The 26,691-nt window shown below is 41.8% G+C and overlaps 1 protein-coding gene across 4 annotated transcripts in view; it reads left to right on the top strand.

The window, feature by feature from the left end:
* Positions 1–26,691, top strand: part of LOC134346787 (dachshund homolog 1-like) — a 586,859-nt gene that overhangs the window by 436,113 nt on the left and 124,055 nt on the right. For all 4 annotated transcript variants that reach the window (XM_063048437.1, XM_063048436.1, XM_063048439.1 and 1 more), the window contains 3 exons: positions 7,317–7,489; positions 14,394–14,529; positions 19,845–19,979. In XM_063048437.1, the coding sequence (XP_062904507.1) occupies positions 7,317–7,489; positions 14,394–14,529; positions 19,845–19,979 (444 nt within the window). The remainder of the gene's footprint in view (positions 1–7,316; positions 7,490–14,393; positions 14,530–19,844; positions 19,980–26,691) is intronic.

Raw genomic sequence — 26,691 nt, 5'->3', positions numbered from 1 at the left:
CAACAGCTTGCTCTCCATATTGTGCTGCCCTGGCTTTCGTATTGGCTTGTGTATCGACTGATGGCAGTAACGTAGGTAGCTAACATGCAGTGCCCATAGTTGACCCTGACCAATGGAGGACCTCATCATATCTAGCACAGCAGAGAAATAGACAGGATGAGAATAATGTCTGATGCTTGACCTTGCAATTCCATTACATCAAATGAGGGCCTGGTCTGAGAAGGAAACCTTTGCAGTGTTGTCTATCTGCACCAACAGCGTGGAATAGATTTTGTCAGGGTTAAAGTGCCATGCTATTGATTTGTCCCTCTCATAATAATAATTATTACTAACGAAGAAGATATCAACATTTAACTCCTTAACTCCTGGGCCCTCAGAGGCTCCATCTTCCTCTCACCCCACCCCTCCCCTCTCCCCAGACACCACCAGCCTCCCCCCTCCCCCCTCTGATCCCAGCTCTCATCCAGGCCGGGTCTTTACCATCCCCTCCGACCTTCAACTGTCGGAGGCAGAACGCGCTGTTCTCAGTAAGGGCCTCACGTTTGTCCCCCTTCGCCCACACCTCAGCGAGTTCCGTGTTCGCCACGATGCGGAACTTCTCTTCCGCCGTCTCCGTCTCCGAGCCTACTTCTTCGGCAAGGACTCTTCCACCCCCACCGATGACCCCTTCTCCCGTATTCAACCCTCCTCTTCTTCATGGACACCCCACTCTGGTCTTCTGCCTGCTCTGGATCTCTTTATTGCTAACTGCCGACGGGACATCAACCGTCTCGACTTCACCGCACCTTGTCCCCATTCCAACCTCACTCCTTCGGAACGCTCTGCTCTCCACTCCCTCCGCTCTAATCCTAACCTTATTATTAAACCCGCCGATAAGGGGGGTGCTGTTGTAGTCTGGCGTACTGACCTCTACCTTGCCGAGGCACAGCGACAACTCGCGGATACCTCCTCTTATTTACCCCTCGATCGTGACCCCACTAAGGAGCACCAGGCCATTGTCTCCCACACCATCACTGACTTTATCCGCTCAGGGGATCTCCCATCCACTGCTACCAACCTTATAGTTCCCACACCCCGCACTTCCCGTTTCTACCTCCTACCCAAGATCCACAAACCTGCCTGTCCTGGCCGACCTATTGTCTCAGCTTGCTCCTGCCCCACCGAACTCATTTCTGCATACCTTGACACTGTTTCATCACCCCTTGTTCAATCCCTTCCGACCTATGTTCGTGACACTTCTCACGCTCTTAAACTTTTCGATGATTTTAAGTTCCCTGGCCCCCACCACTTTATTTTCACCATGGATGTCCAGTCCTTATATACTTCCATCCCCCATCAGGAAGGTCTCAAAGCTCTACGCTTCTTTTTGGATTCCAGACCTAATCAGTTCCCCTCTACCACCACTCTGCTCCGTCTAGCGGAATTAGTCCTTACTCTTAATAATTTCTCCTTTGGCTCCTCCCACTTCCTCCAAACTAAAGGTGTAGCTATGGGCACCCGTATGGGTCCTAGCTATGCCTGCCTTTTTGTTGGCTTTGTGGAACAATCTATGTTCCGTGCCTATTCTGGTATCTGTCCCCCACTTTTCCTTCGCTACATCGACGACTGCATTGGTGCTGCTTCCTGCACGCATGCAGAACTCGTTGACTTTATTAACTTTGCCTCCAACTTTCACCCTGCCCTCAAGTTTACCTGGTCCATTTCCGACACCTCCCTCCCCTTTCTAGATCTTTCTGTCTCTGTCTCTGGAGACAGCTTATCCACTGATGTCTACTATAAGCCTACTGACTCTCACAGCTATCTGGACTATTCCTCTTCTCACCCTGTCTCTTGCAAAAACGCCATCCCCTTCTCGCAATTCCTCCGTCTCCGCCGCATCTGCTCTCAGGATGAGGCTTTTCATTCTAGGATGAGGGAGATGTCTTCCTTTTTTAAAGAAAGGGGCTTCCCTTCCTCCACTATCAACTCTGCTCTTAAACGCATCTCCCCCATTTCACATACATCTGCTCTCACTCCATCCTCCCACCACCCCACTAGGAATAGGGTTCCCCTGGTCCTCACCTACCACCCCACCAGCCTCCGGGTCCAACATATTATTCTTCGTAACTTCCGCCACCTCCAACGGGATCCCACCACTAAGCACATCTTTCCCTCCCCCCCCCCTGCATTCCGCAGGGATCACTCCCTACACAACTCCCTTGTCCATTCGTCCCCCCCATCCCTCCCCACTGATCTCCCTCCTGGCACTTATCCGTGTAAGCGGAACAAGTGCTACACATGCCCTTACACTTCCTCCCTTACCACCATTCAGGGCCCCAAACAGTCCTTCCAGGTGAGGCATCACTTCACCTGTGAGTCGACTGGGGTGATATACTGCGTCCGGTGCTCCCGATGTGGCCTTTTATATATTGGCGAGACCTGACGCAGACTGGAGACCGCTTTGCTGAACATCTACGCTCTGTCCGCCAGAGAAAGCAGAATCTCCCAGTGGCCACACATTTTAATTCCACATCCCATTCCCATTCTGACATGTCTATCCACGGCCTCCTCTACTGTAAAGATGAAGCCACACTCAGGTTGGAGGAACAACACCTTATATTCCGTCTGGGTAGCCTCCAACCTGATGGCATGAACATCGACTTCTCTAACTTCCGCTAGGCCCCACCTCCTCCTCTTATCCCATCTGTTACTCATTTTTATGCTCACATTCTTTCTCTCACTCTCCTTTTTCTCCCTCTGTCCCTCTGAATATACCTCTTGCCCATCCTCTGGGTCACCCCCCGCCTTGTCTTTCTTCCCGGACCTCCTGTCCCATGATTCTCTCGTATCCCCTTTTGCCTATCACCTGTCCAGCTCTCGGCTCTATCCCTCCCCCTCCTGTCTTCTCCTATCATTTTGGATCTCCCCCTCCCCCTCCAACTTTCAAATCCCTTACTCACTCTTCCTTCAGTTAGTCCTGACGAAGGGTCTCGGCCTGAAATGTCGACTGCACCTCTTCCTACAGATGCTGCTTGGCCTGCTGCGTTCACCAGCAACTTTGATGTATGTTGCTCAAATATAAACATTTTCTGGGTTGTAAGCATAGTTTTCAGATCTGCTGTAGTACTTTTTTGCTGTCAAGATGGTGGAGCCTTTTGCACGTGACAATAGAACACTTATTATTTTCAGAAAGGTGTTCTGTATCTGTTCAATGAATGATGTTTATTGGCCAGCGTGTATCTAAGTATGTATATCAACTATCAACCCATGTCTCTGGTAATGAAATGAGGATGTAATTCTATAGTGGATCGTGTGAAATGAACAATGGCTCATTAGCAGCTGTTTTGTGCTATTTGAAGTTGAATTGTACTCCCTGGTGTTCTGTATTTCATCAGTGAATAAATATTATTCTCTTTAATATATTTTCTCTTCAGAAAAATCTAACTCTTTTTACCAGGCTAATGTCACCAAATCGGTTAAGAAAATATTTGGATTTGACAAACAGGCCTTATGATAGGAAAATAACCTTTTGTTATGTGAAGTCAGAATGCTTATAAATAATCTAAAAGATAACAGTATTTATATTTGGAAGATATTACAATCTGAGACTGACATTTTAGTGGTAGCTATGGTGTTCTGGAACTGAGGGGGGGATGCAGCTTTTCAAATGATACTTAAGACCATAAGACATTGGAACAGAATTAGGCCATCTGGCCCATCGAGTCTGCTCCATTATTCAATCATGGCTGATCCTGTTTTTTTTCTCCTCCTGAACTGCAGTTCCTGATCTTCTCCCCATAACCTTTGATGCCATGTCCAATCAGGAACCTCTCAATCTCTGCCTTAAATACACCCAACGACCTGGCCTCCACAGCTGCACGTGGCAACAAATTCACCACCCTTTGGCTAAAGAAATCTCTTCGCATCTCTATTTTGAAAGGGCATCACTCTATCCTGAGGCTGTGCCTGCTTAGCCTAGACTCTCCCACCATGGGAAACATCCTTTCCACGTCTACTCTGTCAAGGCCTTTCAACATTCAAAATGTTTCAATGAGAATCCCCCTCATCCTTCTGATTTCCAGCGAGTACAGACCCAGAACCATCAAACATTCCTCGTATGATAACACTTTCATTCCTGCAATCATCCTTCTGAACCTCGCCTTGACCCTCTCCAATATCAGCACATTTTTTCTAAGATCAGGGGCCCAAAACTGTTCACAATACTCAAAGTGAGGCCTCACCAGTATCTTTTGAAGCCTCAGCATCACATCCTTGCTCTTATATTCTAGACCTCTTGAAATGAATGCTAACGTGGTATTTACCCTCCTCACCACCAAACCAACCAGCAAGTTAACCTTTTGAGTGTTCTGCACAAGGACTCCCAAGTCCCTTTGCATCTCAGATTCCTGGATTTTCTCCCCATTTAGAAAATAGTCCACACATTTATTTCTACTACCAAAGTATATGACCATGCATTTTCCAACATTGTATTTCATTTGTCACTTTCTTGGCCACTCTCCTAATCTATCTAGGTTCTTCTGCATCCTTCATGTTTCTTCGACACTACCTGCCCCTCTATCAATCTTAGTGTACTTAATTTTAGTACGTGTGTGTATTTATTTCTTAACATTATGCAAAATTGTCCACTGTGAGTGCTTTCACAGGGTTTCAAAGCTTCCATAACTTCCAGTAGTCTATGTATGTCTGTTGTGTATTCCATATACATTAGTGAGTAGCAAATGCACATTGAAATCTACTTTTGAAATTTGATTAATTTCCCTACAAACGAAACTACTGTCTTCTACATTAGGACAGGAAATTGTTTCTGCAAGGTAATATTTGATGAGGTGTTTTTTTAAAGAATAAAGGGAGATTTGATTGTGGTGTACAAAATCATGAATGGCCCAGATGGAATGAATAAAGAAGACCTATTTCCTTTGCCAGGAGGCACATACCCTAAAGTAAAGGTGGGCATAGGAAGGAATATAGATTTAAAATAAGAAGAGAGAGGAACCGAGGAAAACAAATTGGCTGAGAGGGTGAAAGAAGTCCAGCCCTCACTGCCTGAATGGGTGCTAGCAGCAAAAACGCTCATCACTTTCAAAATGTGCATGAATGGGAATTCGAGGATCTGGAGCCTTGTGCGGGAGATGGGATTGTGTGGGGAAACTCCTCAAATGTGTTGTAGATTTTCTATTATTCAGTGTACATTGCCATTCTCCATTCTAAAAAGAGAGCACATGGTATGCCCAGAATTTTTAGGAGGTCATGAATAAGGAGAATTTTACTCTTTGTTTTAAATAATCTAAACTCCTGCAGCTGTTGCATAAAGTCCAGTGTAGTCAGGAAGTCCAGTAAAGCATTCTTGTTATGGTGAATTCATTGGTACAAAGTGGATTTTGGCTTGAGAGAAGCAACTTCAGCAATCATTGGAACATGTGTGGTAGTGGAATTAAAGCTGTAGAGATTGACTTTCTGCTTTGTTATCACTCCACCCTGTGTTACCTTCCACAGCAATCTGATTGATGCAGAACCTGGAGTTCCTGTATGAGGTCTCCATGGAATTTTGGGAGACAGTTGAGCAAACCATGCAGTGCAAGAGATTCAAAGACTAAAATCCAGAAGCCAAAAGAAAGAGAACTAAATGAATTAATTCTTGTGTGGATAGCAAATACAGATAATGTGGTTCCTAGCATTCCAGATTGCCAACTCTTGGTGACCACCCTCTGCATTTCACCGAATCACTTCATCTTAAAATTGTGGAGCTGTGTCAGGTACTCTGGATCAGGGGAACATAGTTTAAATTAATAAGGCCAGGACCAATGAGCAAAACAGTGGAAGGATGCAATGGTTGTCCGGGTTAAAAACCACCGCATGCACGTTTAGAAAAACTGAACATGGGTGAATGATGTAAAGGTGTTCTCTAAGTGCAAGGCAATACTTTCATATTCTGCCTCGTAAATGTTCAGAATGTCCCAAGGTCATGAATTGAAGTTTTCCAGCTTTTTGAGCAGTACCCTAATGCATCTTTAAGATCAAAGTCACATTTAATGTCAGATAGACAGGTACATGTGGAGTATGTACAGATGCAATGAAAAACTTACTTGCAGTACCATTATAGGCCCATGGTATCAGATGAACAAAATTCACAAAAAAGACATAAATTAAACAAATTATGCAAGAAAGAATTCCATTAGAACAAAAGGAAGTGTGCTGTGGTGCAAAGTAAAGTTTCAAAGAGGTTCAAACTTTCATTTTATTGTTAAAGTATGCATGTGTAATACAACTCTGATATTTGTCGTCTCCAGAAAGCCATGAAATACAGAAAGACTATGGGAGTTTCATGAAAGAAAAGACATCAACTTCCCCCCACCCAGCATGAGAAAGAAGTAAACTCACAGGCCCCAAAATCCCCAACCTCCTCCTCCACAGAAAAAAACTGTGACAATTGCATCAAATCCTAGCCCTTCCTCACAGAAAAAAACAGCAACAATAACAACCCTCGATCCCTCACCTGCAGAATAAAAAACGCAACAATAACAATCCCCCGACCCCCTCACCTACAGAAAAAAAAACAATGACAAGGGGGCCGGTAGTCACAGTTTTGGCATACTGAGCTATTGTTTATTGTGTATTTTGGTTTAACAACCAAATAGTTGAAGAGAAGTGACTGCTTTTAAACTTGGTGGTGTAAGACATCAGGCTTTAATGCATCCTGCCCAATAGTCAATGGATAGAATATTTTGGGTCAAATAGGCACACAAGCCTATAACCTGGTAAAGTTTCAGCTGATTATTGGGATGTCTGTGATCCTCCTTTTATGTATCCCTATCTCAAGATGTCACGGGCAGTCATGGCAATGACATTTCCACACAACAAGGTCCCAGACGTATTCAAAGAGGTAAAAGATCGCCTACTGGTCAGAGGATTAAATTGAGAGATGAATATTGGTCGTGGTTCAAGGAGAATATTCCACTTTCATCTTTGGGTTTTGATCATCCTCAATCCCATCTATCGAACTTACAATATATAACAATTCTGTGTTGTGTTTATCCACTGAAATTCATTTCTATTGCCTTAATTAGAAAGATTTCTGGAAATAGAGTACAAACTATAGTCTGTTTGCCATGCATATTTAGCACACTACTAAAGAATTGGGTATAGGAATTCCTTGCAACAACAAAGTGAAGAAAAAACACACAGAGGTAGGAATCCTGAAACATTAACCGTTGAATATTAAGCATCCTTTTAAAACCCTTTTTCCTAATTCCCATTATTCTCAGAGTCAACTAGACACATAATTCTTGCATTATTCTAATAATTACTTTCCTTTTCAGGTCTGGAGCTCCCATTTATGATGATGCCCCATCCACTTATTCCTGTTAGTCTACCTCCGGCTTCAGTTACCATGGCAATGACCCAAATGAACCACCTTACCACTATCGCTAACATGGCAGCTGCAGCCCAAGTACAAAGTCCCCCTTCTAGAATGGAAACTTCAGTTATTAAGGTAAATTCACCCTATTTTGTGTACAGTCCCATTGCCTGGAATATGTTGATGTTCGGTTTTGCAGTAATGTTTCAAACTGTGTTGGGAAGAATTCAACAATATCTTATCAAAGGCTGGTATGTTTATGAGATGTCCAAGCTAGTGGCAAACAATGTATGCGCTGTGATTTTTATGAGCTGTTTAAATCATTATTAAGGATATATTTTTCATCATTCATCTATTTCTGGAAAGCTGAATATCGGATGCCAGTAAATATTTTTCCCTCTGACACATTTCTTTGGCTATGTCAAACAAAAATGTGAAAATCTACCCTTGAATGTTTGAAGATTGTCACTGTGGTGTGTTTGTGGGTTGTCTCACGAGCTCAGTTCTTTGTACCATGAAGACCCGATGGTTCATTTGCATGGCATGTATGGGTATGCTTATTTCATTTGAGGTGCAAGTTTTACAGTGAGATTGGGGTCAGCTGGCAAATTTTCCCTGTCTTGGCTGCAATTCCTGTTTCAATGTGCAGGCAAATGAATGTTGGCTGAGGAAAAGGAATAAAAGACGTGCTGATCTTGGCCCTTCATTTCTCTTCTCCATTTTGAGAGAATCATCACAAATATCACTTACCACATTCTGCAAGTACTCTGCTCATTTCCTATCTTAGCAGGGATAGAAGGACCATAGAAGCCTGTGTGAATGTTTTTATATTAGAAAGAAAACTGAAAGTAAAGATAAACAAAATTTGAACATCTAGCTAGTAGATTTTTTTTTAAATGGTACTGGAAATAACTCTTTAGGGAATCTATCCACAGATTTACGATGATGTTTAGGTCAGGGGACTGTGAGGGCCATGGCAAAACCTTCAGCTTGCGCCTCTTGAGGTAGTCCATTGTGGATTTTGAGGTGTGTTTGTGTTCATTATCCTGTTGTAGAAGCTATCCTCTTTTCATCTTTGGCTTTTTTACTGACGGTGTGATGTTTGCTTCCAGAATTTGCTGGTATTTAGTTGAATTCATTCTTCCCTCTACCAGTAAATGTTCCCCGTGCCACTGGCTACAACACAAGCCCAAAGCATGATCGATCCACCCCCATGCTTAACAGTTGGAGAGGAGTTCTTTTCATGAAATTCTGCACCCTTTTTTCTCCAAACATACCTTTCAGCTCGTTGCAGCCAAAAAGTTATATTTTAACTTCATCAGTCCGCAGGACTTGTTTCCAAAATGCACCAGGCTTGTTTAGATGTTGTTTTGAACCTTTTGAATAGAACTTTTTGGCCACAATGAGCAAAGGTATGTTTGGAGTGAAAAGGGTGCAGAATTTCATGAAAAGAACTCCTCTCCAACTGTTAAGCACAGGGGTGGATCGATCATGTTTTGGGCTTGTGTAGCAGCCAGTGGCACGGGGAACATTTACTGGTAGAGGGAAGAATGAATTCAGTTAAATACCAGCAAATTCTGGAAGCAAACATCACACCATTTGTTAAAAAGCCAAAGATGAAAAGAGGATGGCTTCTATAACAGGATAATGAACCCAAACACACCTCAAAATCCACAATGGACTACCTCAAGAGGCGCATAGAGGAGAATCTGTGGATAGACTTCAAAAGAGCAGTGCATGCAGGACAGCCCAAGAATCTCAGAGAACTAGAAGCCTTTTGCAAGAAAGAATGGGTGAAAATCCCCCAAACAAGACTTGAAAGACTCTTAGCTGGCTACAAAAAGCGTTTACAAGCTGTGATACTTGCCAAAAGGGATGTTACTAAGTACTGCCATGCAGGGTGCCCAAACTTTTGCTTCAGGCCCTTTTCTTTTTTTGCTAATTTGAAACTGTAAAAGATGGAAATAAAAATAGTATTCTTGCTTAAAATATTAAAGAAGTGTGTCATCTTTAACTTTATGCCTTTTGGAAATCAATTCATCTTTTACTTGCTTAGCTATTCGCAGTAACGGAAATATTCACCAGGGGTGCCCAAACTTTTGTATGCCACTGTATATAACTGTCCTCACGCCTCCTTCACGCATGTATAAAGGTATCCTTTGGTTTCTTTTTAATCAGTTTTAACCAGTTCCTTAAGGTTGTTATACCTCCCACTACCTATTTAATCCTCCCAACTGTGTGCATTTCAAATAGTCTCTGACAACCAAGTCCAGCTCCTGGCTATCATCTGCAACTTACCTACTAAGCCTGTCAGAACCATTTCTACTGATAGGAGAAGGGGCAAAGGCAGGTTGCTGATGTCTTAAAACCAGTCACTTCGAGCAGATGGGGCTCATCAGCTATGGTTGGCAGCTCATCTCGGAGAAGGAAAACTCTGATCTCAAACCTCTGCTGCCTTGTGGCTATACCCATTCATGGGAAAGGCTTTGGGTGCAAACCCCAAAGAAAATCGCAGAGGCAAAGTCTCTAAGGCAGTCCTATGTTGAGTTCAACTCTGACGGACTACTACGATGCCGCTGTTGCCAAGCTGTATCAGTCTCTACCGTTCTTTGGATTCATCATCTGTGTGGAGAGGGAGAGCCTGCTACATGGGCAACAGCTGCTCTCCATATCGCACTGCACTAGATTGCATATCATGGAGACAACTGGGATGCAACATCCATGGTTGACCTCGATCAATGGAGGGCCTCAGTACTGGGAATGTACACCTATGAACCACTGTTACTACATCTTGAGAGTAGGTGCTAATCCTAGAAAAACTTGAATAAACAGTTGTGGAAGACTTGTAGCAGCTGGTCGGAGGCTTCAGTGTCTGCAGGGTGGTATGGTCACACAATGCTTTACAGTACAGGTGACCCAGGTTCAATTCCCACCACTGTCTTTAAGGAGTCTGTATGTTTTCCCTGTGACTGTGTGTGTTTCTTCCAGATGCTTCAATTTCCTCCCACAGTCCAAACACGTACTGGTTGGTAGGCTAATTGATCATTGTAAATTGTCCCATGATTAGGCTAGAGTTAAATTGGGGATTGCTGGGCAGCATGGCTTTCACTGTGCTTTCTCATGGCTTTCTCAATAAATAAATAAATAAATAAATAAATAAGGATCAGGATTGTCATACCAAAATTCATTAGCTGCAAATTAGATTACTAGATTAGATTATGAGGACACTCAGTCCTCGTTTATTGTCATTTAGAAATGCATGCGTTGAAAAATGATACAAAGTTCCTCCAGAATGATATCACAAGAAAACACAGGACAAACCAAAACTAAAACTGAAAAAAACACATAATTATAACATATAGTTACAACTGTGCAAAGCAATACCATAATTTGATAAAGAGCAGACCATGGGCACGGTAAAAAAAAGTCTCAAAGTCCCAATAGACTCATCATCTCATGCAGGCGGCAGAAAGGAGGAACTCTCCCTGCCATGAACCTCCAAGCGCCACCAACTTACCAATGCAGCACCATTGGAAGCATCCGACCGCAGTGGACTTTGAGTCCGTCTGAAAACTTTGAGCCTCCAACCAGCCCCTCCGACTCAGCCTCTCCAAGCACCATCCTCTGCCGAGTGCTTCGACCCTGCCCCAGCCGCCGAGCAACAAGCAAAGCCGAGGACTTGGGGCCTTCTCCTCCAGAGATTCTGGACCACACAGTAGCAGCGGTAGCGAAGCAGGCATTTCAGAAGTTTCACCAGATGTTCCTCCGTGCTCTCACGTCCGTCTCCATCAAATCAGGATTGTGCACGGCACCCTACTTGACAAATAACAGACATCACCACCGGAGTGGCCGCAGTGAGCTGCATCGTGCCGCCATCTTCTCCTCCTCTTTAATGACCCTTTATGTCTAATCCCTCCTGAGCCTGCCAAGAGGATGTCGATCTATTTTTAAAAAAATTTTATTATTCATTATACAGTACTGGAGATAAGCATAGGCATGAAAGAAAGGTTTGTTCCCAGACGGGGACTTTGCTTCATAAAAATGGAATTGAATTTATCACATATGACTCACAGTTAAGTGAGAAGTGTAGCAAACATGTGTTTGCTTGCATTCAAACAGTTGATTTGAACTCTAGTTAAGTGAATCCCCACATTTGAAGACCATAATCAATGATTCTGTTTCTATCCAATCCATACAAAGATGTAAGTACTTCAGTTTTGTGTATGTGAAATGAGAACTATGAAATCTGCAGTATTGTATAATGTATGAATTCACAGTGACTAATGATGGGCTTGTTCCATATGTGAGTAAGACCCAGATTTCTCAGAGGAGTTTGTCACTGATGATTTATGAGGCCTTTATTACTTGCAGAGTAAACTGTGTTAATTCATTGTAGGGCAAGACGATAGTGATGCTACACTGCTCCAGGCATAATGAAATATGAAGAGGATTAGTTCAAAAGGATGGGGGTGATTTTTAACCCAAGCTGTCTGGAGGGGAAGCGGGTGGAATGGGAAGATAACTTGCTTTCCTGTACAGTCAACAAATTCACAGGCCTGAAATTGGCTGCTTCTTTGCTTTCCAAACTGCCTGAACTGAGATTTGAAATGGAGTGGCAGGTATAAATCAAGTCAAAATTGGGCTAAATAATGGGTTACAGACTCTGTCGGTCAGGTGGAAAAGGAGAGATCCCTTGATACTGGATGTCTGTTCTTCTCATATAATCCTAACCCATCCATGAGAAACCAATCCATTCCGTACTTCCATGTTGAAAGACAATGGAATCTCTGCAGGTTGACATTCCCTTGCATTTCATTCCTGCCCAAGATGTTCAACAATTACCATCATCAGATTAACCAGCTTCAACTAAAAACTTAAACCAGTCCAAATCGGTAAGTATTGTGACTACAAGGACAGGTCACCAGCTGGACAACATGCTATGAGAGACTCACTTCTAACTCTTCAAAGACTTTACACCAGCATAATGTCCTGAATGTGTTAGAATATTTACCCTGAGTATCATTGGGAATAATGAGTTTATTCTCAATGATATTCAAGAAGTTTCACTATTTTGATGCAGACCTGTTAATTGGCACTCACTCCACCTTGCAATGCATTCTTCCTCTTTACCAGAGGTGCACCACAGCCACACTATGCCCTATCTGGAAAGTTCGGTACAAAACATACCATGCTGCTCCAAAGGAAGTTTCAAAACCTTTGCTGTGTTTTACTGAAATAGTCATGGGCACTGGATACATTGGAAAACCTTTACCTGTAGATTTCTCATTCAAAGCATAGAGAATCCTTATTAAAAAATATTATCCGTTCATTGTTCGTCAGCCGGTCCAAATCCTACCCAACTGCAATTCAGGGATACCTTTTACAAGCGTATAAGTATACAGCTCACCACTAACTTCTCAAAGCATCTTTTGTGCCATCCTGTTATAATCAAATTTAAAATAACTACTGACAGTTTTCTCTGTGGATAACAGAGTTTCAAAAGCCTAATATTAAGAAATACTAGTCAACTACATAGCTACATTGGCATGGAATTGGTGAAGGAAAGGTCATTTGAAAAATTTAAAAACATGCCTGTTGACAGCTTGTAAGCCTTGAAAAGCTTTATTTTTATCTCCCCTCAGTGTCTTCCCTAAATGGAAATTTGCAACGGTGATTGGAATGGTTTGTAGGAGACTTTTATTGAACCAGTAAAAAGATTGTGTTTTAGCCAAGACTTGGGCAGTTTTAAATGTGGTTCCAGCTTTGATGACCTTACAGGCACGTTGTCATGAAACAGCCCTTAGCTTTTGATGGCTATTCTCACTAAAATGAAATGTACACATCAGTATATTACTGCTCATGTAGCTATGCAGGATGACTGAATTAACAGAAAGGTAGTCTTAAGCTAATAACATCTGTTATGGCTGCTACAAGTGCTATTGATTTTGATCGCTATTTTCTGGTTAAGAGCTTTGCATGTATTGTCTCTTGGCACCAAGATGCCATCAGAATTGGTAATGGAAAATCATATCATGATATGAGTTAGACAGAGGGAGGATATCATGTGGCAAGAGGCTCATTCCCCCTCCCACAGCACCTCCTCAAAACCTTTGGTAAAATATAATTCATACATGAGAAGTGCTATACACATTTTACTTGTGTGGAAAGGCATAATTCCAATGGCACTTAATAAGCTCAACATAGCGTAATGATTAGCACAATGCTTTACAGTTCAGGTGACTCGGGTTCAATTCCTGCTGCTGCCTGTAAGGAGTTTATACGTTCTCTCCAGACTGTGTGTGTTTCCTCCGGGTGCTTTGGTTTCCTCCCACATTCTAAAGATGTACCGATTGATGGGTGAATTGGTCATTGTAAATTGTCCCGTGATTTGGTTAGGGTTAAAATGGGGGTTGCTGGGCAGCACGGCTCGAAGGGTCAGGGGCACCTATTCCGTGATCTCTTTCAATAAAATTAAAAAGGATTAAAATATTCGCTCCTTTCACCCATCAGTCTTGAGTAGTTGCCAATTGTATCATTCTCAAAGATGTAAAGCTTCTGTCAACAGCTCCTCCCTAACCCATGACCTGCAATATATTAAAGAGACAAAGACACACAGGAATTGCAGTATGTTTTCAGTTCATGCACCATCCAACATATCATCATGCCTTCATTCTCATTAGATCTAAGTCTTGGAAATGTTGCCCCCTTAGTGTTCCATGAACTTCTTCACCTGATGGAGTGCAGTATTTAAAGACTTTTCTCCCATCATTTTACTGTGAACACTTCCTGACATTTCACGTCTGAGTCAGAATATCCCAATTTCAAGATCCACCCCAAGAGCTTCAACATCGTAATCTAGGCTACCACTGACCTGACTTCAATAAACAATAAGATGCGTTGATCCAAATATTTAATCAGAATTTGTATTCACCCTGACTTGGTATTGTTGGATCAAGTTAGGATCAGGTCGGGAATCTTTCCGAAGTGTGCAGTTTCTCATGGACCTGTATAATTCAGATGTCATCACTGTTGTTTGCAGGAACGTGTCCCTGACAGTCCTTCACCTGCCCCATCTTTGGAAGATGGTCGCCATCCAGGGAGTCATCCTTCCTCCCACCGGAGCAGCAGCGTATCGAGTTCACCAGCTCGGACAGAGAGCTCTTCCGACAGAGTCCGTGAGTTCCCTCCTGTGCGACTTTCCAAACTAAGCCTAATGTATGGTTAATGGATACTTTAAATGCTACATGATTCAGTGTGGGCAGAGGTGAAGGAAGGTGAACCCGGTAATACAGAAAAAGTGATACAGTTGCAATCATTTCTGAGTGTTTAGTTGCTGATTTCCTGTCGTTGAACCCTCCTCAATCACTGGGCTGAGTATTGCTGGATGAGGCCAGTGGTTGCAAAATAAACAGCAGGCATTTAGCTGCCTAATTATTCCATTTCCACAGCTAAATCGTTCTGTTGAAATAGTAGAGTATAGGACAGCACTGAAGCAGGTCTTTCAGCCCATAGACTGGTAATTAAACGTCTCACCAAACAAATCCCTCCACCCTACACAAAGTCTCTATCCCTCCGTTCTCTGCGTATTCAAAATTCAAAGAAAATTTATTATCAATGTGCATATTTGTCAGCATCTACAACCCTGAGATTTCTTTTCTTGTGGGCATACTCAATAAATCCAATAACCATAATGGAGTCAATGAAGGACCGCAACCAGGTGGACAACCAGTGTGCAAAAGACAATAAACTATGCAAATACAAAAGGAAAAATGAGAAATAATAATAATAAATAAATAAGTGATGAATATCAAGAACATGAGATGAAAAGTCCTTAAAGTGAAACCATAGGTTGTGGAAACTGTTCAGTGATGCCTATCTAAGAGTCTCTTAAATTTCTTGATCACATCTGCCTCCACCACCACTGTGGGCAGTGCATTCCAGGCACATGTCACCCTCTGTTTAAAAACATTTGCTCAGCTCATTTCTTTTAAACTTTCCCCCTCTTACAATAAATGCACTCTCTCTAGAATTAGACATATTGATCCTGGTGTAAAGATACCGGCTGCCTACTCAGAGTACGCCCACCATAATCTTATAAATTTCAGTTGGGTTTCACCTCAGCTTCCATTACTTCAAAAAAAAACCCAGGTTGTTCATTGTCTCTTTATAGCACATAGCTTTTAATCGAGATTTATGTTAGAATGCTGTTTCTGGACTTCTGTTTGGAATGCAGCACCATTGTTCCACTAACCTTGGTGAGCAAACTTATTCGTTGGGTCTATATACACCACCGTGCAACTGGCTGTTGGACTTCCTAACCAACAGACCTCAGATATTCAAGAAGCACCACCACTTCCCCCTCCCCTGAGCTTGTATGCTGAGCCCACTGACAAACATTCACATTGTCAAATTCACTAATGACAGGACAGTGGTGGGGCTAATCACCTACAACGATGAGAAGGCCTACAGAGAGGATGTGGAAGAGCTTGAGGTCTGGTATCAAGCAAATAATGTCAACAAGATGGGAAAACTTGCAACATTCATTCTTTATATCGGCAGCACAGTAGTGGAAACTGCAAGCAGTACACATCTTGCACAATTTGTCGTGGTCCGGGAACTCACCGTCCACAGTCAAGAAAGCTCACCAATGCCTCTATTTTCTGAGGAGGCTAAAGAGAGCTGGACAATGCACATCAATAGTCATTACCTTCTACAGATGCGCAGTTGAGAGCATCCTAAGATGCTACATCACTGTGTGGTTTGGAAATTGCACTAAGGTTGTCAAGAGGTGATTAAAACTGCCCAATGCATCACCAGCACCAACCTACTCACCTTCAAGGAGATATATACACAGAAAGGCACCAAATTAGGTCCAACTATATCATGAAGGATTGTACCCATCCTGCTCATGGACTGCTTGTATCACTCCCATCAGGAAAGAGGCTAAGCAGCAGGACCACCAGACTCAAAAACAATTGCTTCCACAAGCCATGAGACTGATCAACATCTTCACCCATTAACCCAGCCCATCATGCTCCCCACCACCACAACTTCATTTCCTGTTGGAATCACCTTTTGTACAGATATCCCTCTACTTTATGTATCTACAATCAGTCTACACATATAAACTAATCTTATATATTTTTATTTATTGTGTTTTTACTGTGTTTATATGCTGCATTGGATCCAGAGTAACAGTCAATTTGTTCCCCTATACATTGGTATACTGAAGAATGATAATAAATAATCTTGAATCCTGAATCAGGGTAAACCTCTTCTGTACCCTCTCCAGTGCTTTAACATTCTTCCTCCAATGTGGTAACAAGGCCTGAATGAAAAACTCAAGAACTAGAATTTTATGAAGCTGCATCATAACTTCCTGACTCTTAAGCTTACCGCTGACCCTAACGCTAACCTGAACTCAATACCTCAGCTAATAACGTTGAATAAACCATATAACTTATTTACCTCCCTATCATCCTCTGCAGTATGGAGTTATGGACTTGGACACCAATATTCCTAGTATGTTCAGTAGTATCTTTGACTTCAAAGCAGAATGCAGAATTTCTTCTTTCATTCCACAACCTGACACATACAAGCCAATGATGGAAATTGATCTTCTTAAGATAGCCCTGATTTACCAGGTGAACAGTCTTTGAGATCTTATGCTAGCTTGAGACTGGTGCAGGATCTGCGATCTGACTGATTTCAATGAAGATTGACGGGCAATGACTGAGGAAGCAAAGGGGAAGGCATTTGGCTTAATTATTGCTGTTTAATGTTATGTTTTTAATTACTTGAGTTCAGTTTTTTTAGTTATCTGATTTTAATTTTTAATAAGTACATTTTAATTAAAATATGAATTTTAATATATCTTAAGCATCACTGTATGTCAGAGACATCAGAAGTTATTATAATTCTCTGACAACCTGGCAAAATCGGGGATTGGCCTATGCTGGTTGATGGAGTTTTCATGAGTGTTTTGAGCTGGAGTTCCTCGCTACACTGCCATGGCTCAGAGCACTTTGTAGGACTCTTGAATAATCTGGAACCATGAGGTCAGCCCCCAGGTTTGGATATGAACGGCTGGGCAAGAATATCTGTTGGAGCCTTGTTCCAGTATCTGGTGTAATCGAATTTCGTCCGCGCTTTTAAACATGGAAGAATGCACCTCCTTGTCCTGATGTTGGGTAGAAACAGTGCACTCTATTCATATGGTACAACTGAATTGTAAACAAGATTTCAATGGATGGATTAAGGATGTGGCTGAGTTTTCATTCTGCCGGGGGGGGTGATCACTATTTTGTATTAGGAAATAGGAACCCCACTTCTATTCTCTGTACCAGCAAACTTAGTCCCAACATCAGTTCCAATACAGAATAGAGCATTAACTTCGGACACTGACTGAGATACAGACACACCCTACTGAGATGTGCTGAGCTGAATTCATTCATGGCATTTCCTATTTCCTTTTGTCAGAGATCATTTGGCCTTTCAAATTTCTGCCAGCAATAACATTCCCTCACTTATCCATTTTTGCTCACTTGCCTATCAGATCTATTCTGATCCTTTTACTACCTAGGTACACCTGGGCAATGTGTAACAGTAAATTAAGCTACTAGCAAGCATATAGAGTATTTGGTAAGTGCGAGGATCTGGAGCATCAAGGGAAGAGAGATCACATGGACAGCATTGGGGATCAGGATTGAGCCTGGGTCCGTGGAGCTGTGAGGCACTGACATTTCTCTCAGTCCACTGTGCCACTCATTACCTAATCACTGGCAACCTTTCACTGATGGGGTTGATCATCTCCTCAGGAATATTTCATCCATCGCTCTAAATATGGTCGATGAAACTCATGTAGGATTTACATAGTTTGCTGGCTATTATCTACTTCCCAATAAGATGGATGGGCTGCATTGTTCGTCTGATTACAGGACCTGTTTCTGCAGTTTGGCATTTTCTAGATTGAAGTCATAGCATGGTAACAGGCTCTTTAGCCCAGCAAGTCCGTGCTGACCATCAACTGCACTATTCCTACGTTAGTTCCATTAAAAAAAAATCTCATCAACTCCCTCCAACTTTTGCAATGTAACCTGCACACTAGGGGCTGTTTACAGCTTCCAATTAACCTACCACTCATTGACTTCCACTCATTGACTACATTGACTTCTCTAACTTCCACTAATGCCCCTCCTCCCCCTCGTACCCCATCCGTTATTTATTTATATACACACATTCTTTCTCTCACTCTCCTTTTTCTCCCTCTGTCCCTCTGGCTATACCCCGTGCCCATCCTCTGGGTTCCCCCCCACCCCTGTCTTTCTCCCCAGACCTCCAGTCCCATGATCCTCTCATATCCCTTTTGCCAATCACCTGTCCAGCTCTTGGCTCCATCCCTCCCCCTCCTGTCTTCTCCTATCATTTTGGATCTCCCCCTCCCCCTCCCCCTCCCACTTTCAAATCGCTTACTAACTCTTCCTTCAGTTAGTCCTGACGAAGGGTCTCGGCCTGAAATGTCGACTGTACCTCTTCCTAGAGATGCTGCCTGGCCTGCTGCGTTCACCAGCAACTTTGATGTGTGTTGCTTGAATTTCCAGCATCTGCAGAATTCCTGTTGTTAACCTACCACTCCACATGTCTTTAGAATTTGGTGTCAGGGAGTACATACAGACACCACTCAAGTCAGGACAGAACCTGGGTCTCTTATACTCTTAAGTAGCAGCTCCACAAGCTGCACCATTATGCTGTACTCCCATTGTTATCTTATGGTTTAGAAGTGCTAAGGTCCTCAGAGTAAGCTTACTGTTTTCTGGAGCTGTCCTAGGCCACTGATTGAATTTCAGTAGAGGGTGACTAAAGGGCTAAGAGATGAAATGAGGTTAGCTTCCAGATAGCTGGCAAATCTGTTGGACAGCCAGCTGTGTCTCAGAAATATCATAGCCCTAGAACAAGCAATAAAATAGGACTGCTTAAATAAAAAGGAAAACAACAAGTGATACTTTTACTACCTAGAAACACTTGAGCGATGTGTCATAACAAATTAAGCTACCAGCCAGCACATACAGTATTTGGTACGTGGGAGGAACTGGAGCATCAAGGGAAGAACGATCACAAGGAGAATTGCAAACTTCACATGGACAATGTTGGGGATCAGAATTGAACCCGGATTATTTTCATTGTCCATCTTTATTCAGTGCACTGTGAGCAATTAATTGAAATGTGCGCACAAATTACCTTGGCCGGATTACAGAGCCCAGGAGCATCAGAAACTCACAGTCTGATGAATACCTGATGTCAATCCAATTTTCTTACATTGCATTTCACCAAGTGATGTCACTATCCTCCAGAGGTTGTGTAGATCTGAAAAAAAAGTGTTCAGGTTCGTTTTGGTTTATTAAAATTGTTGTCAAGGCAAGTTAGTTTGGGAGTGTACTGATGAAGCTCATTTGCTTGATACTTACTGAACAGTGTTCACTTTTACTGACAGCTGTCCATCAGAATGGACTGTCGATTAACCAGACCCTGCTGGGCTTGTCTCCCACTATCCCACCTGGTTCCAAGGAAGGTGATCTTGCCTGTCAGGATGGAGGACATGAAGCAAAAAGAATACACAGTGAAAAAGGTAAAACCCATTACATCAAATATGAGTTCCTGCCTTTGTTATGGCTGCTATACCCAAACAAACTCTACTGGTGCTCGGCAGGACATGGTTCTTTTTTATCAAAGCCTTGTCCAGGATCCCAGCACCAGTTTTAACCGAGTTATCCTTATGACTCCCCTCATTCTACTTCCCCTGTAACCTTCACCTTGAAAGGTTCTTATGTATGCTTTTAACCACCAGCCTTAGCTTATTGTACCAAGTTAATAGCTAATTAATGTGCAAGTCAAGCAAATTTCTGAAAGAGAATAACACAGATGGTGAATATGTAGAGTGCATAAATCAGCCTGTTCTCTCCTGGGAAAAGGGATTAAGGATTAAGGGTTAAAGGGTTCTGGATTAAGGATAGTCTCACTAACTTCTGTTGCTGCTACTTAATCATGTGGCTTTTCTTCAGGTGTGAACTCAGACAACAAGCTTGGTCCGGTTATTACTAAATGAACATAATCGCAGTTGTTTTCATGCCACTCATCTTTGTCAATACTTATTATTGTCATACTGTGGAAAAACTTTGTTTTATATGCCACCCATTTCAGTACATCAGTGGATTGAAGTAGTACTGGGAACAAAGGTAACAGGATGTGGAATAAAGTGTTAATGTTAAAAAAAAAAGCACAATTCAGGCTAATAAGGAGCAAGGGCCATAGCGAGGTAGATTCTGAGATCAAGAGTCCATCTAATCTTGCAAATGGACGACTGATTCGTCTTAAAACACCAGAATGGAAGCTGTCCTTCTGCCTGATGGTATGTGCTTTCAGGTTTTTGCATTTTCTGCCTGATGGGAGAGGAGAGACTAGAGAATATATGTTGTGGGTGAAGGCTTTGATTATTTTCGCTATTTTACTGAAGCTGTGAGAAAGCTAGACAGAATCCATGGAGGTGAGGATGGTTTCGGAGATGTGCTGAGCTGTGTCCTTAACTCTCTGCAGTTTCTTGCAGTCTCATACTGGGCAATAACCATACCAAGCTCTGATGCATCCGGATAGGATATTTTCTATGGTATTGGTGAGGGACAAAGGAGCATACCAACGTGCGAGGCTTTTGCTGGATTGCCAGATGATCTGGCTTCTAAGCTTCCAGAATGCCTGCTATCAAAGTGCAAATGCATTGGCACATGTGCTGTGCGGTTCTACATTATTGGAAGAACAGAAGTTATTGCCCTGGGCCTTATACATCTGATTGTCAGGTGTTGCAGGAATGATTTTTTCGCCTGTGCATTCCCACTCATATTGCCCTCACTTACCTGGATTTTAATGAATGCAGACTGTTGCTTTCCCTTGTATAATCTCTGGATTATCTCTGGGTGCTGCCCCCTCCAGTGTTTACTAAATTGAAGAACAAGCTAAACGAGGACAATTTATCACTGAGCCACGTACCTGGCCTAAACTATTTTTTTCTTTTGGACTGTATGTTTTTCTTTCTGAAATTGTAACCATATCTGTTATTTGTGCTAGGTGCTACATGCTGTATGCTTGGCCCTGGAGGAACGCTGTTTGGTTTGGCTATATTCCTGTATGGTTGACTGATAATTAAACTTATACTTTATCCACCCCAACAGAGCTCTGCAACCCTTTTCACTTCATCTCAAAGTAGTGAAAATAACCAACCAAGATATTGCAGTGGAATGTAATAAAATACTTCAATTATAGCAAGCAAAATAGCTTTGCTCCCTGTTGCTGTGTTAGCTTAAATAATTGTATAAACTTGTTAATTTTGTGAGAAAGTTAGCATTAGGCTTGTGCTATGCTCAGATTTGTTTGCACACTCTCACAGTGTGAAGAATTATAACTGTAAAAGTTTGTAAGTTATATTTACTGTGCTCTTGAAGAGCAACTGAGAGGAATCTAAATGCATTAGTTATTTTCTTTTAGCCAGTTGGAGCATATAACTAGAAATTTTGATGCAAGTATTTTACTGACTGATCTATTCTAAGAAAGGAGATACTTAGGGTGGCAGGGTTGAGATACATCTTGATCAAAGGAGGTATAAGGCACTCCTCCCCTCCGCAAGCCTACAGGTTACTCTTGGGCAAGATGTAGCCCCTGCTTAGCACCAAAAAATTTGCCAAGCAAGTTCATGGTCATGAAGACAATGATTGCCCATGTCATATGACATGGCACATAATCATGATGATGATCATGATATTTAGGGTGTAGGCATCAAAATCCATGTTGGGACAGAAGAGATCATGAACTTTTTCCACTGCATGGGAGAAAGTAAGTCTGAGGGTTGAATGGTCAATTTTGATTCAAGCCACCTTCTGCTTACATGAATCCTCCTACTTATTAATATTGCTTAGTACCAAATTGTGTAAAACTTGTGAAAATATCAATTCAGTTTATGCTTGTATGATTTTGTTATGACATGATTAAGCCAGTGCTTGCTCCAAGAGTAAAATTACATCCAGCAACAAGTTCTGACATATATTTCCACTGAACCTTTGCATATATTTCACCTGATAATACTTGCTTATGGAGATATTCATCATATAGGATCACAGTACAACACAGCACAGATTCAGACTCTTCAGACCAATAGACCCACACCAAACATTGTGTCCACCCACCTTGTCCCAATTTCTGGCATTTGGCCTGTATCCCTCTAAGCCAGCAATTCCCTTTTTGAGTGGTTATTGGCCCATGGCATAAAAACATTAGGAACCACGGTCTAAGCCCTGATCCTCCATGTACTTTATACAAGAGCCTCCTAAATGTTATTATGGTGTCTGCTGCAACCACTTCTTCTAGCAGCTCATTCCCCATACTCACCGGGTTCTGAGTAAAACAATTGCTCTCATGTCCCTTTAAAATCTTTCTTTTTTCACATTAAATCTATGCACCCTAATTAAAGGAAATGTACATCACTTCCTGAGTTTCTCCGGTTAGCGGACGATTTTCCTCCACGCGTCTCTGACGTAGTGGGGAACTGCGTACGAGGCAAGTTACAGCAGTGGTTTGCCACTGCCTTCTGTCGGGGGGTGAGTTTCCATAGAGATTACCAGCTTGTAACCCAGCACAGATGGAAAGCATGCAGGGGAGCCGACTGGATTCGAACTCGGGACTTTTTGTCCACTATGCCACCAGCCGGGTCAGTCTCCACTAAGCTGAAAAAGATTCTTGTTTCCATTAACCTTATCTGTTCTTGTCATAATTTTAAACACATCTCCAATGTTCCAAAGAATAAAGACCCAACATAACCAACCACTCCCTAACTCAGGCCCTCTAATCCTGGCAACAGCCTCTTAACACTCCTATAATGTAAGAATACAAAGAAGTTGCATGCTATTAATTTGGACATAAAACACAGAATGGACCATAATGGACTCTAGCCATGCTATGTACAAAGCATCTTCGAATAGGTGGTTTCAGTACTTGCAAGTTTTAAAAACAAACCTATGTTATTACTGGTGTAACCTTACTTTATTAGTTTGGCTCCATGCCAAATAGGTTGTTGCCAAAGACAATGAAAAGCATCCCATTCCTCAGTTCCTCTGACCTCCTTGGCTGTGCATTGGCGGTATATTTCTGGAAGGTGAGAATTCTGGCTTGTCTTCTTGCTGGCTGGAAGCAGTTCTCCCAGTATGGGGTAAATGGAGTATTAAGACTATCTCTGATCAGCACAACCATCTAAAGAGATTGGATGCCAGAAACAGGGTCTTGTAAAATAGGAAAACCAAGCCCAGCATCAATCTCTCATGGTATAATTTGTGCAAATCTGTGTATTGAAGCTCTCGAAACTGATCTGTATCCAGATAATAAATATTGTATGTTGTTTCTTATTTACACAGCCTGATAATGTTGTTATCAATCATGACATAGATCTTTAAAATGTAAAATGCAACGTTAAGACTTCAGACTTAGCAATTTTGCTTTAGTGGGTTTTACTGAGGAAAGCTCCTTCCTTTGAGAACAAGTTTACAAGCTGTAGCCAGTTTTAGTGCTCAATTAACAATTCAGAAGATGAGGGTTTAGAAATTAAACTCCCAGCTTCAATATAATGGAACAAAACTTGCTAGTAAATGGCAACATTCTCTGTAGATCTGTTGCCATTTCACCATGCAAGTACCATCAAATGTGGAACACCTATGCAGATGTGGAAACCACATTTTTTTTAAGCCTTTCTCGAACTGCTTTCCTGATGGACTTTGACAGTGAAACGTGAACCCCTGACTATATCCAATATTTGTATTGTGGTATCGAACACGGAACCTACACTATGTTGCTTCCATGATGGAGAAGAACAGCTGTTGAGTATTAGATAATTTACAAATTTTGGAATTCATTGAGTTCAGGAAAAGTTCACTATTTAACATTTGTTCATTTTTATTGCTTCATTGATTTATTAATTTTAATTGTTTTGGAATGCTTTGAATATTGTTTCAGATTCAGAAACATTCGAAGTGTATGATAGTTTTGACAGCTTGTTTACCCGATTGATGTCACTTAGTTTACTGTACTTTTTAAAGCTGTTTCCTAGGGCAGCCATATTAAAGCATTATCTCTCACATTGTCCAGTTGTCATACATGTTGCTTTGTCATTTAGCATCAGAAAGTACTCTAGCCCTGCAACAAATTCAAAACCAACATATTCAATCCTGACAATCAAAAGGCCAAAATGACTTCTTGCTGTTCATTACTTCACTTAAATATTATTGACTAGGAATGGAAACAGAAGAGATGATGGTTAAATGACTTGCAGGATTGGATCATACTCTTGTGCACAGTTATAAAAGAGACTATTGATTTCAGCCAATGAGAATGAGAATTAAACACTAAAGTCCTTAGTAAAAATAATGTCCTGTTCCATGTTGTAACTCGTCCCTTCAATGAACATCTGGTGACTAAGTGGAGCCAAATTGTTCAATCTCATTGCCAGATTCTAAGTATGATTAAAATTCTTGGAAATGGATACCTTTTCATATTGGTGTGAATATCTGTAACTAAAGGCGTAATCTGATAATTCCATTCACTTTGGGGTAATATGATTTTCAACCCTCCTGCACTGTATTGCTGCAAAAGAATAAATTGAAGAAGTGATTCGCAATGGTTCAGCTATCCCAGGAAATTTGGGCAAGTTGGGAGACTACCAAAGGGATCCATGAAGGTGCCGTAGTTAAGTATATTCCAGGCTCATGTAAGCAGATCTTTAGACAAGAGGGAATCATGGGTTGTAGGAATTAGAGAAGTAAATGGTGTTGAGGTCAAAGATCAGATCAGCCATGATGTTACTGAATGGTGGAGCTGACTCAGTGGGCCATAGGGCTTAACCCTGCTCCTGTTTCTTATGCTCTTACGTAATTAGATGGCCAATCCATCACAGCAGATTCACAGACCCTAACTTACTGTGTAAAATTTTGAAACCTGCATGAGGATCTGTTGATTGGAAGGACCTCACCGTGTGTGATCCTTGGCACTTATTTTTATGCAGTTATAACAACTTATCTACATTCATGATGTCTTTGGGTTTGGTGTCTAGATTTTGCAGAGATAATGTCAGTCATAGTAACAGATTCACCCAACCTGTACTGTGTAAAGAGCAAACTCCACGGAATCCCTTATAGTCATTGCTACTTGGTTGCACATATGCTGGCCTTGTGCTCCTCTGGGCCATTTCCAATGGTGAACTAACTCATCAATGCCCTTTGTTCACCAGACTTGACCACTGGGTGAAGTATTTAAGGTGCAGGTGAATTGTACGCTATCTAATCAAGTATCGAGAGAAGAAAAAGTGTAAGAACATTAAGGAGAAAAACACTGGCCTGGGATTTCCTAGAAAATCATGCATGTGCAAATTGTCCAGAAATTGGAGGCATGGAACAGAAAAACTATGAATTGCAAATCACCACAAACTGCCGGATGATTTGTGGTATTCTGTCTATTGTTTCACATAAATGAATTCATGCAATTAATCTCCCTTCAGGTCTTCCAAAGGTGTTGTATTCACACACTACCTGTCCAGTAAATGCAGATTGAACATTATCTATTAATTATTCACGCACGGGCCCTTCCAAAATGATCGTCAATCAATTTTTCTCCCCTGCAATGTAAGCGATTAAACTATAGCGACTAATTCCATCAAGCGGTGAATCTGTGTTAGATTTTATGATGATATCTAATTTTATTTTTCTTCTCTTTACTCCAACAACTTCCCTCATTTTATTTCTCTTTCTATATATGGTTTGACATCAAAACCACTCAATTCAATTCATCCCTCCCCATCCTATGTTCCATACAGTATTTGTTTTGCTAATCCTCCTTAATTCAGGATATCTCCTGGTGCTTCCCACTGAGTATTAGAATCCCTGCTGTCTATCAAACACCCATTTATCCTAATCTTACTCTAACCTACTTTATTCTACCTACATTCCTATTGATTCCCTCCCACTACCCCCTCCATCCAGATTCCACCACTCACTCAATACTACAGGCAAGTTACATTGACCAATTAACCAATCTACTAACATCATTTGGACGTGAGAGAAAGCTGAGCACCTAGAGAAAATCCGGGAGATCACAGGGTGAATGTACAAACTTCACTCAGATAGCGTCAGAGGTCAGAGCTGAACCTGCATCACTGAAACAAGAGACAGAATTCCACTAGTTATACCACTGTGCTGCCATCCTGTAGCTTCATAAGATCTTAGGTGCCCTGTTACACTTCCTCTGCTGTTATTACT

The sequence above is a fragment of the Mobula hypostoma genome, chromosome 5 (assembly GCF_963921235.1).
Source record: "Mobula hypostoma chromosome 5, sMobHyp1.1, whole genome shotgun sequence".
Classification (NCBI taxonomy): domain Eukaryota; kingdom Metazoa; phylum Chordata; class Chondrichthyes; order Myliobatiformes; family Myliobatidae; genus Mobula; species Mobula hypostoma.
Note: the sequence above shows the minus strand (reverse complement) of the source record. Positions and strands in the feature narration are given on the sequence as shown.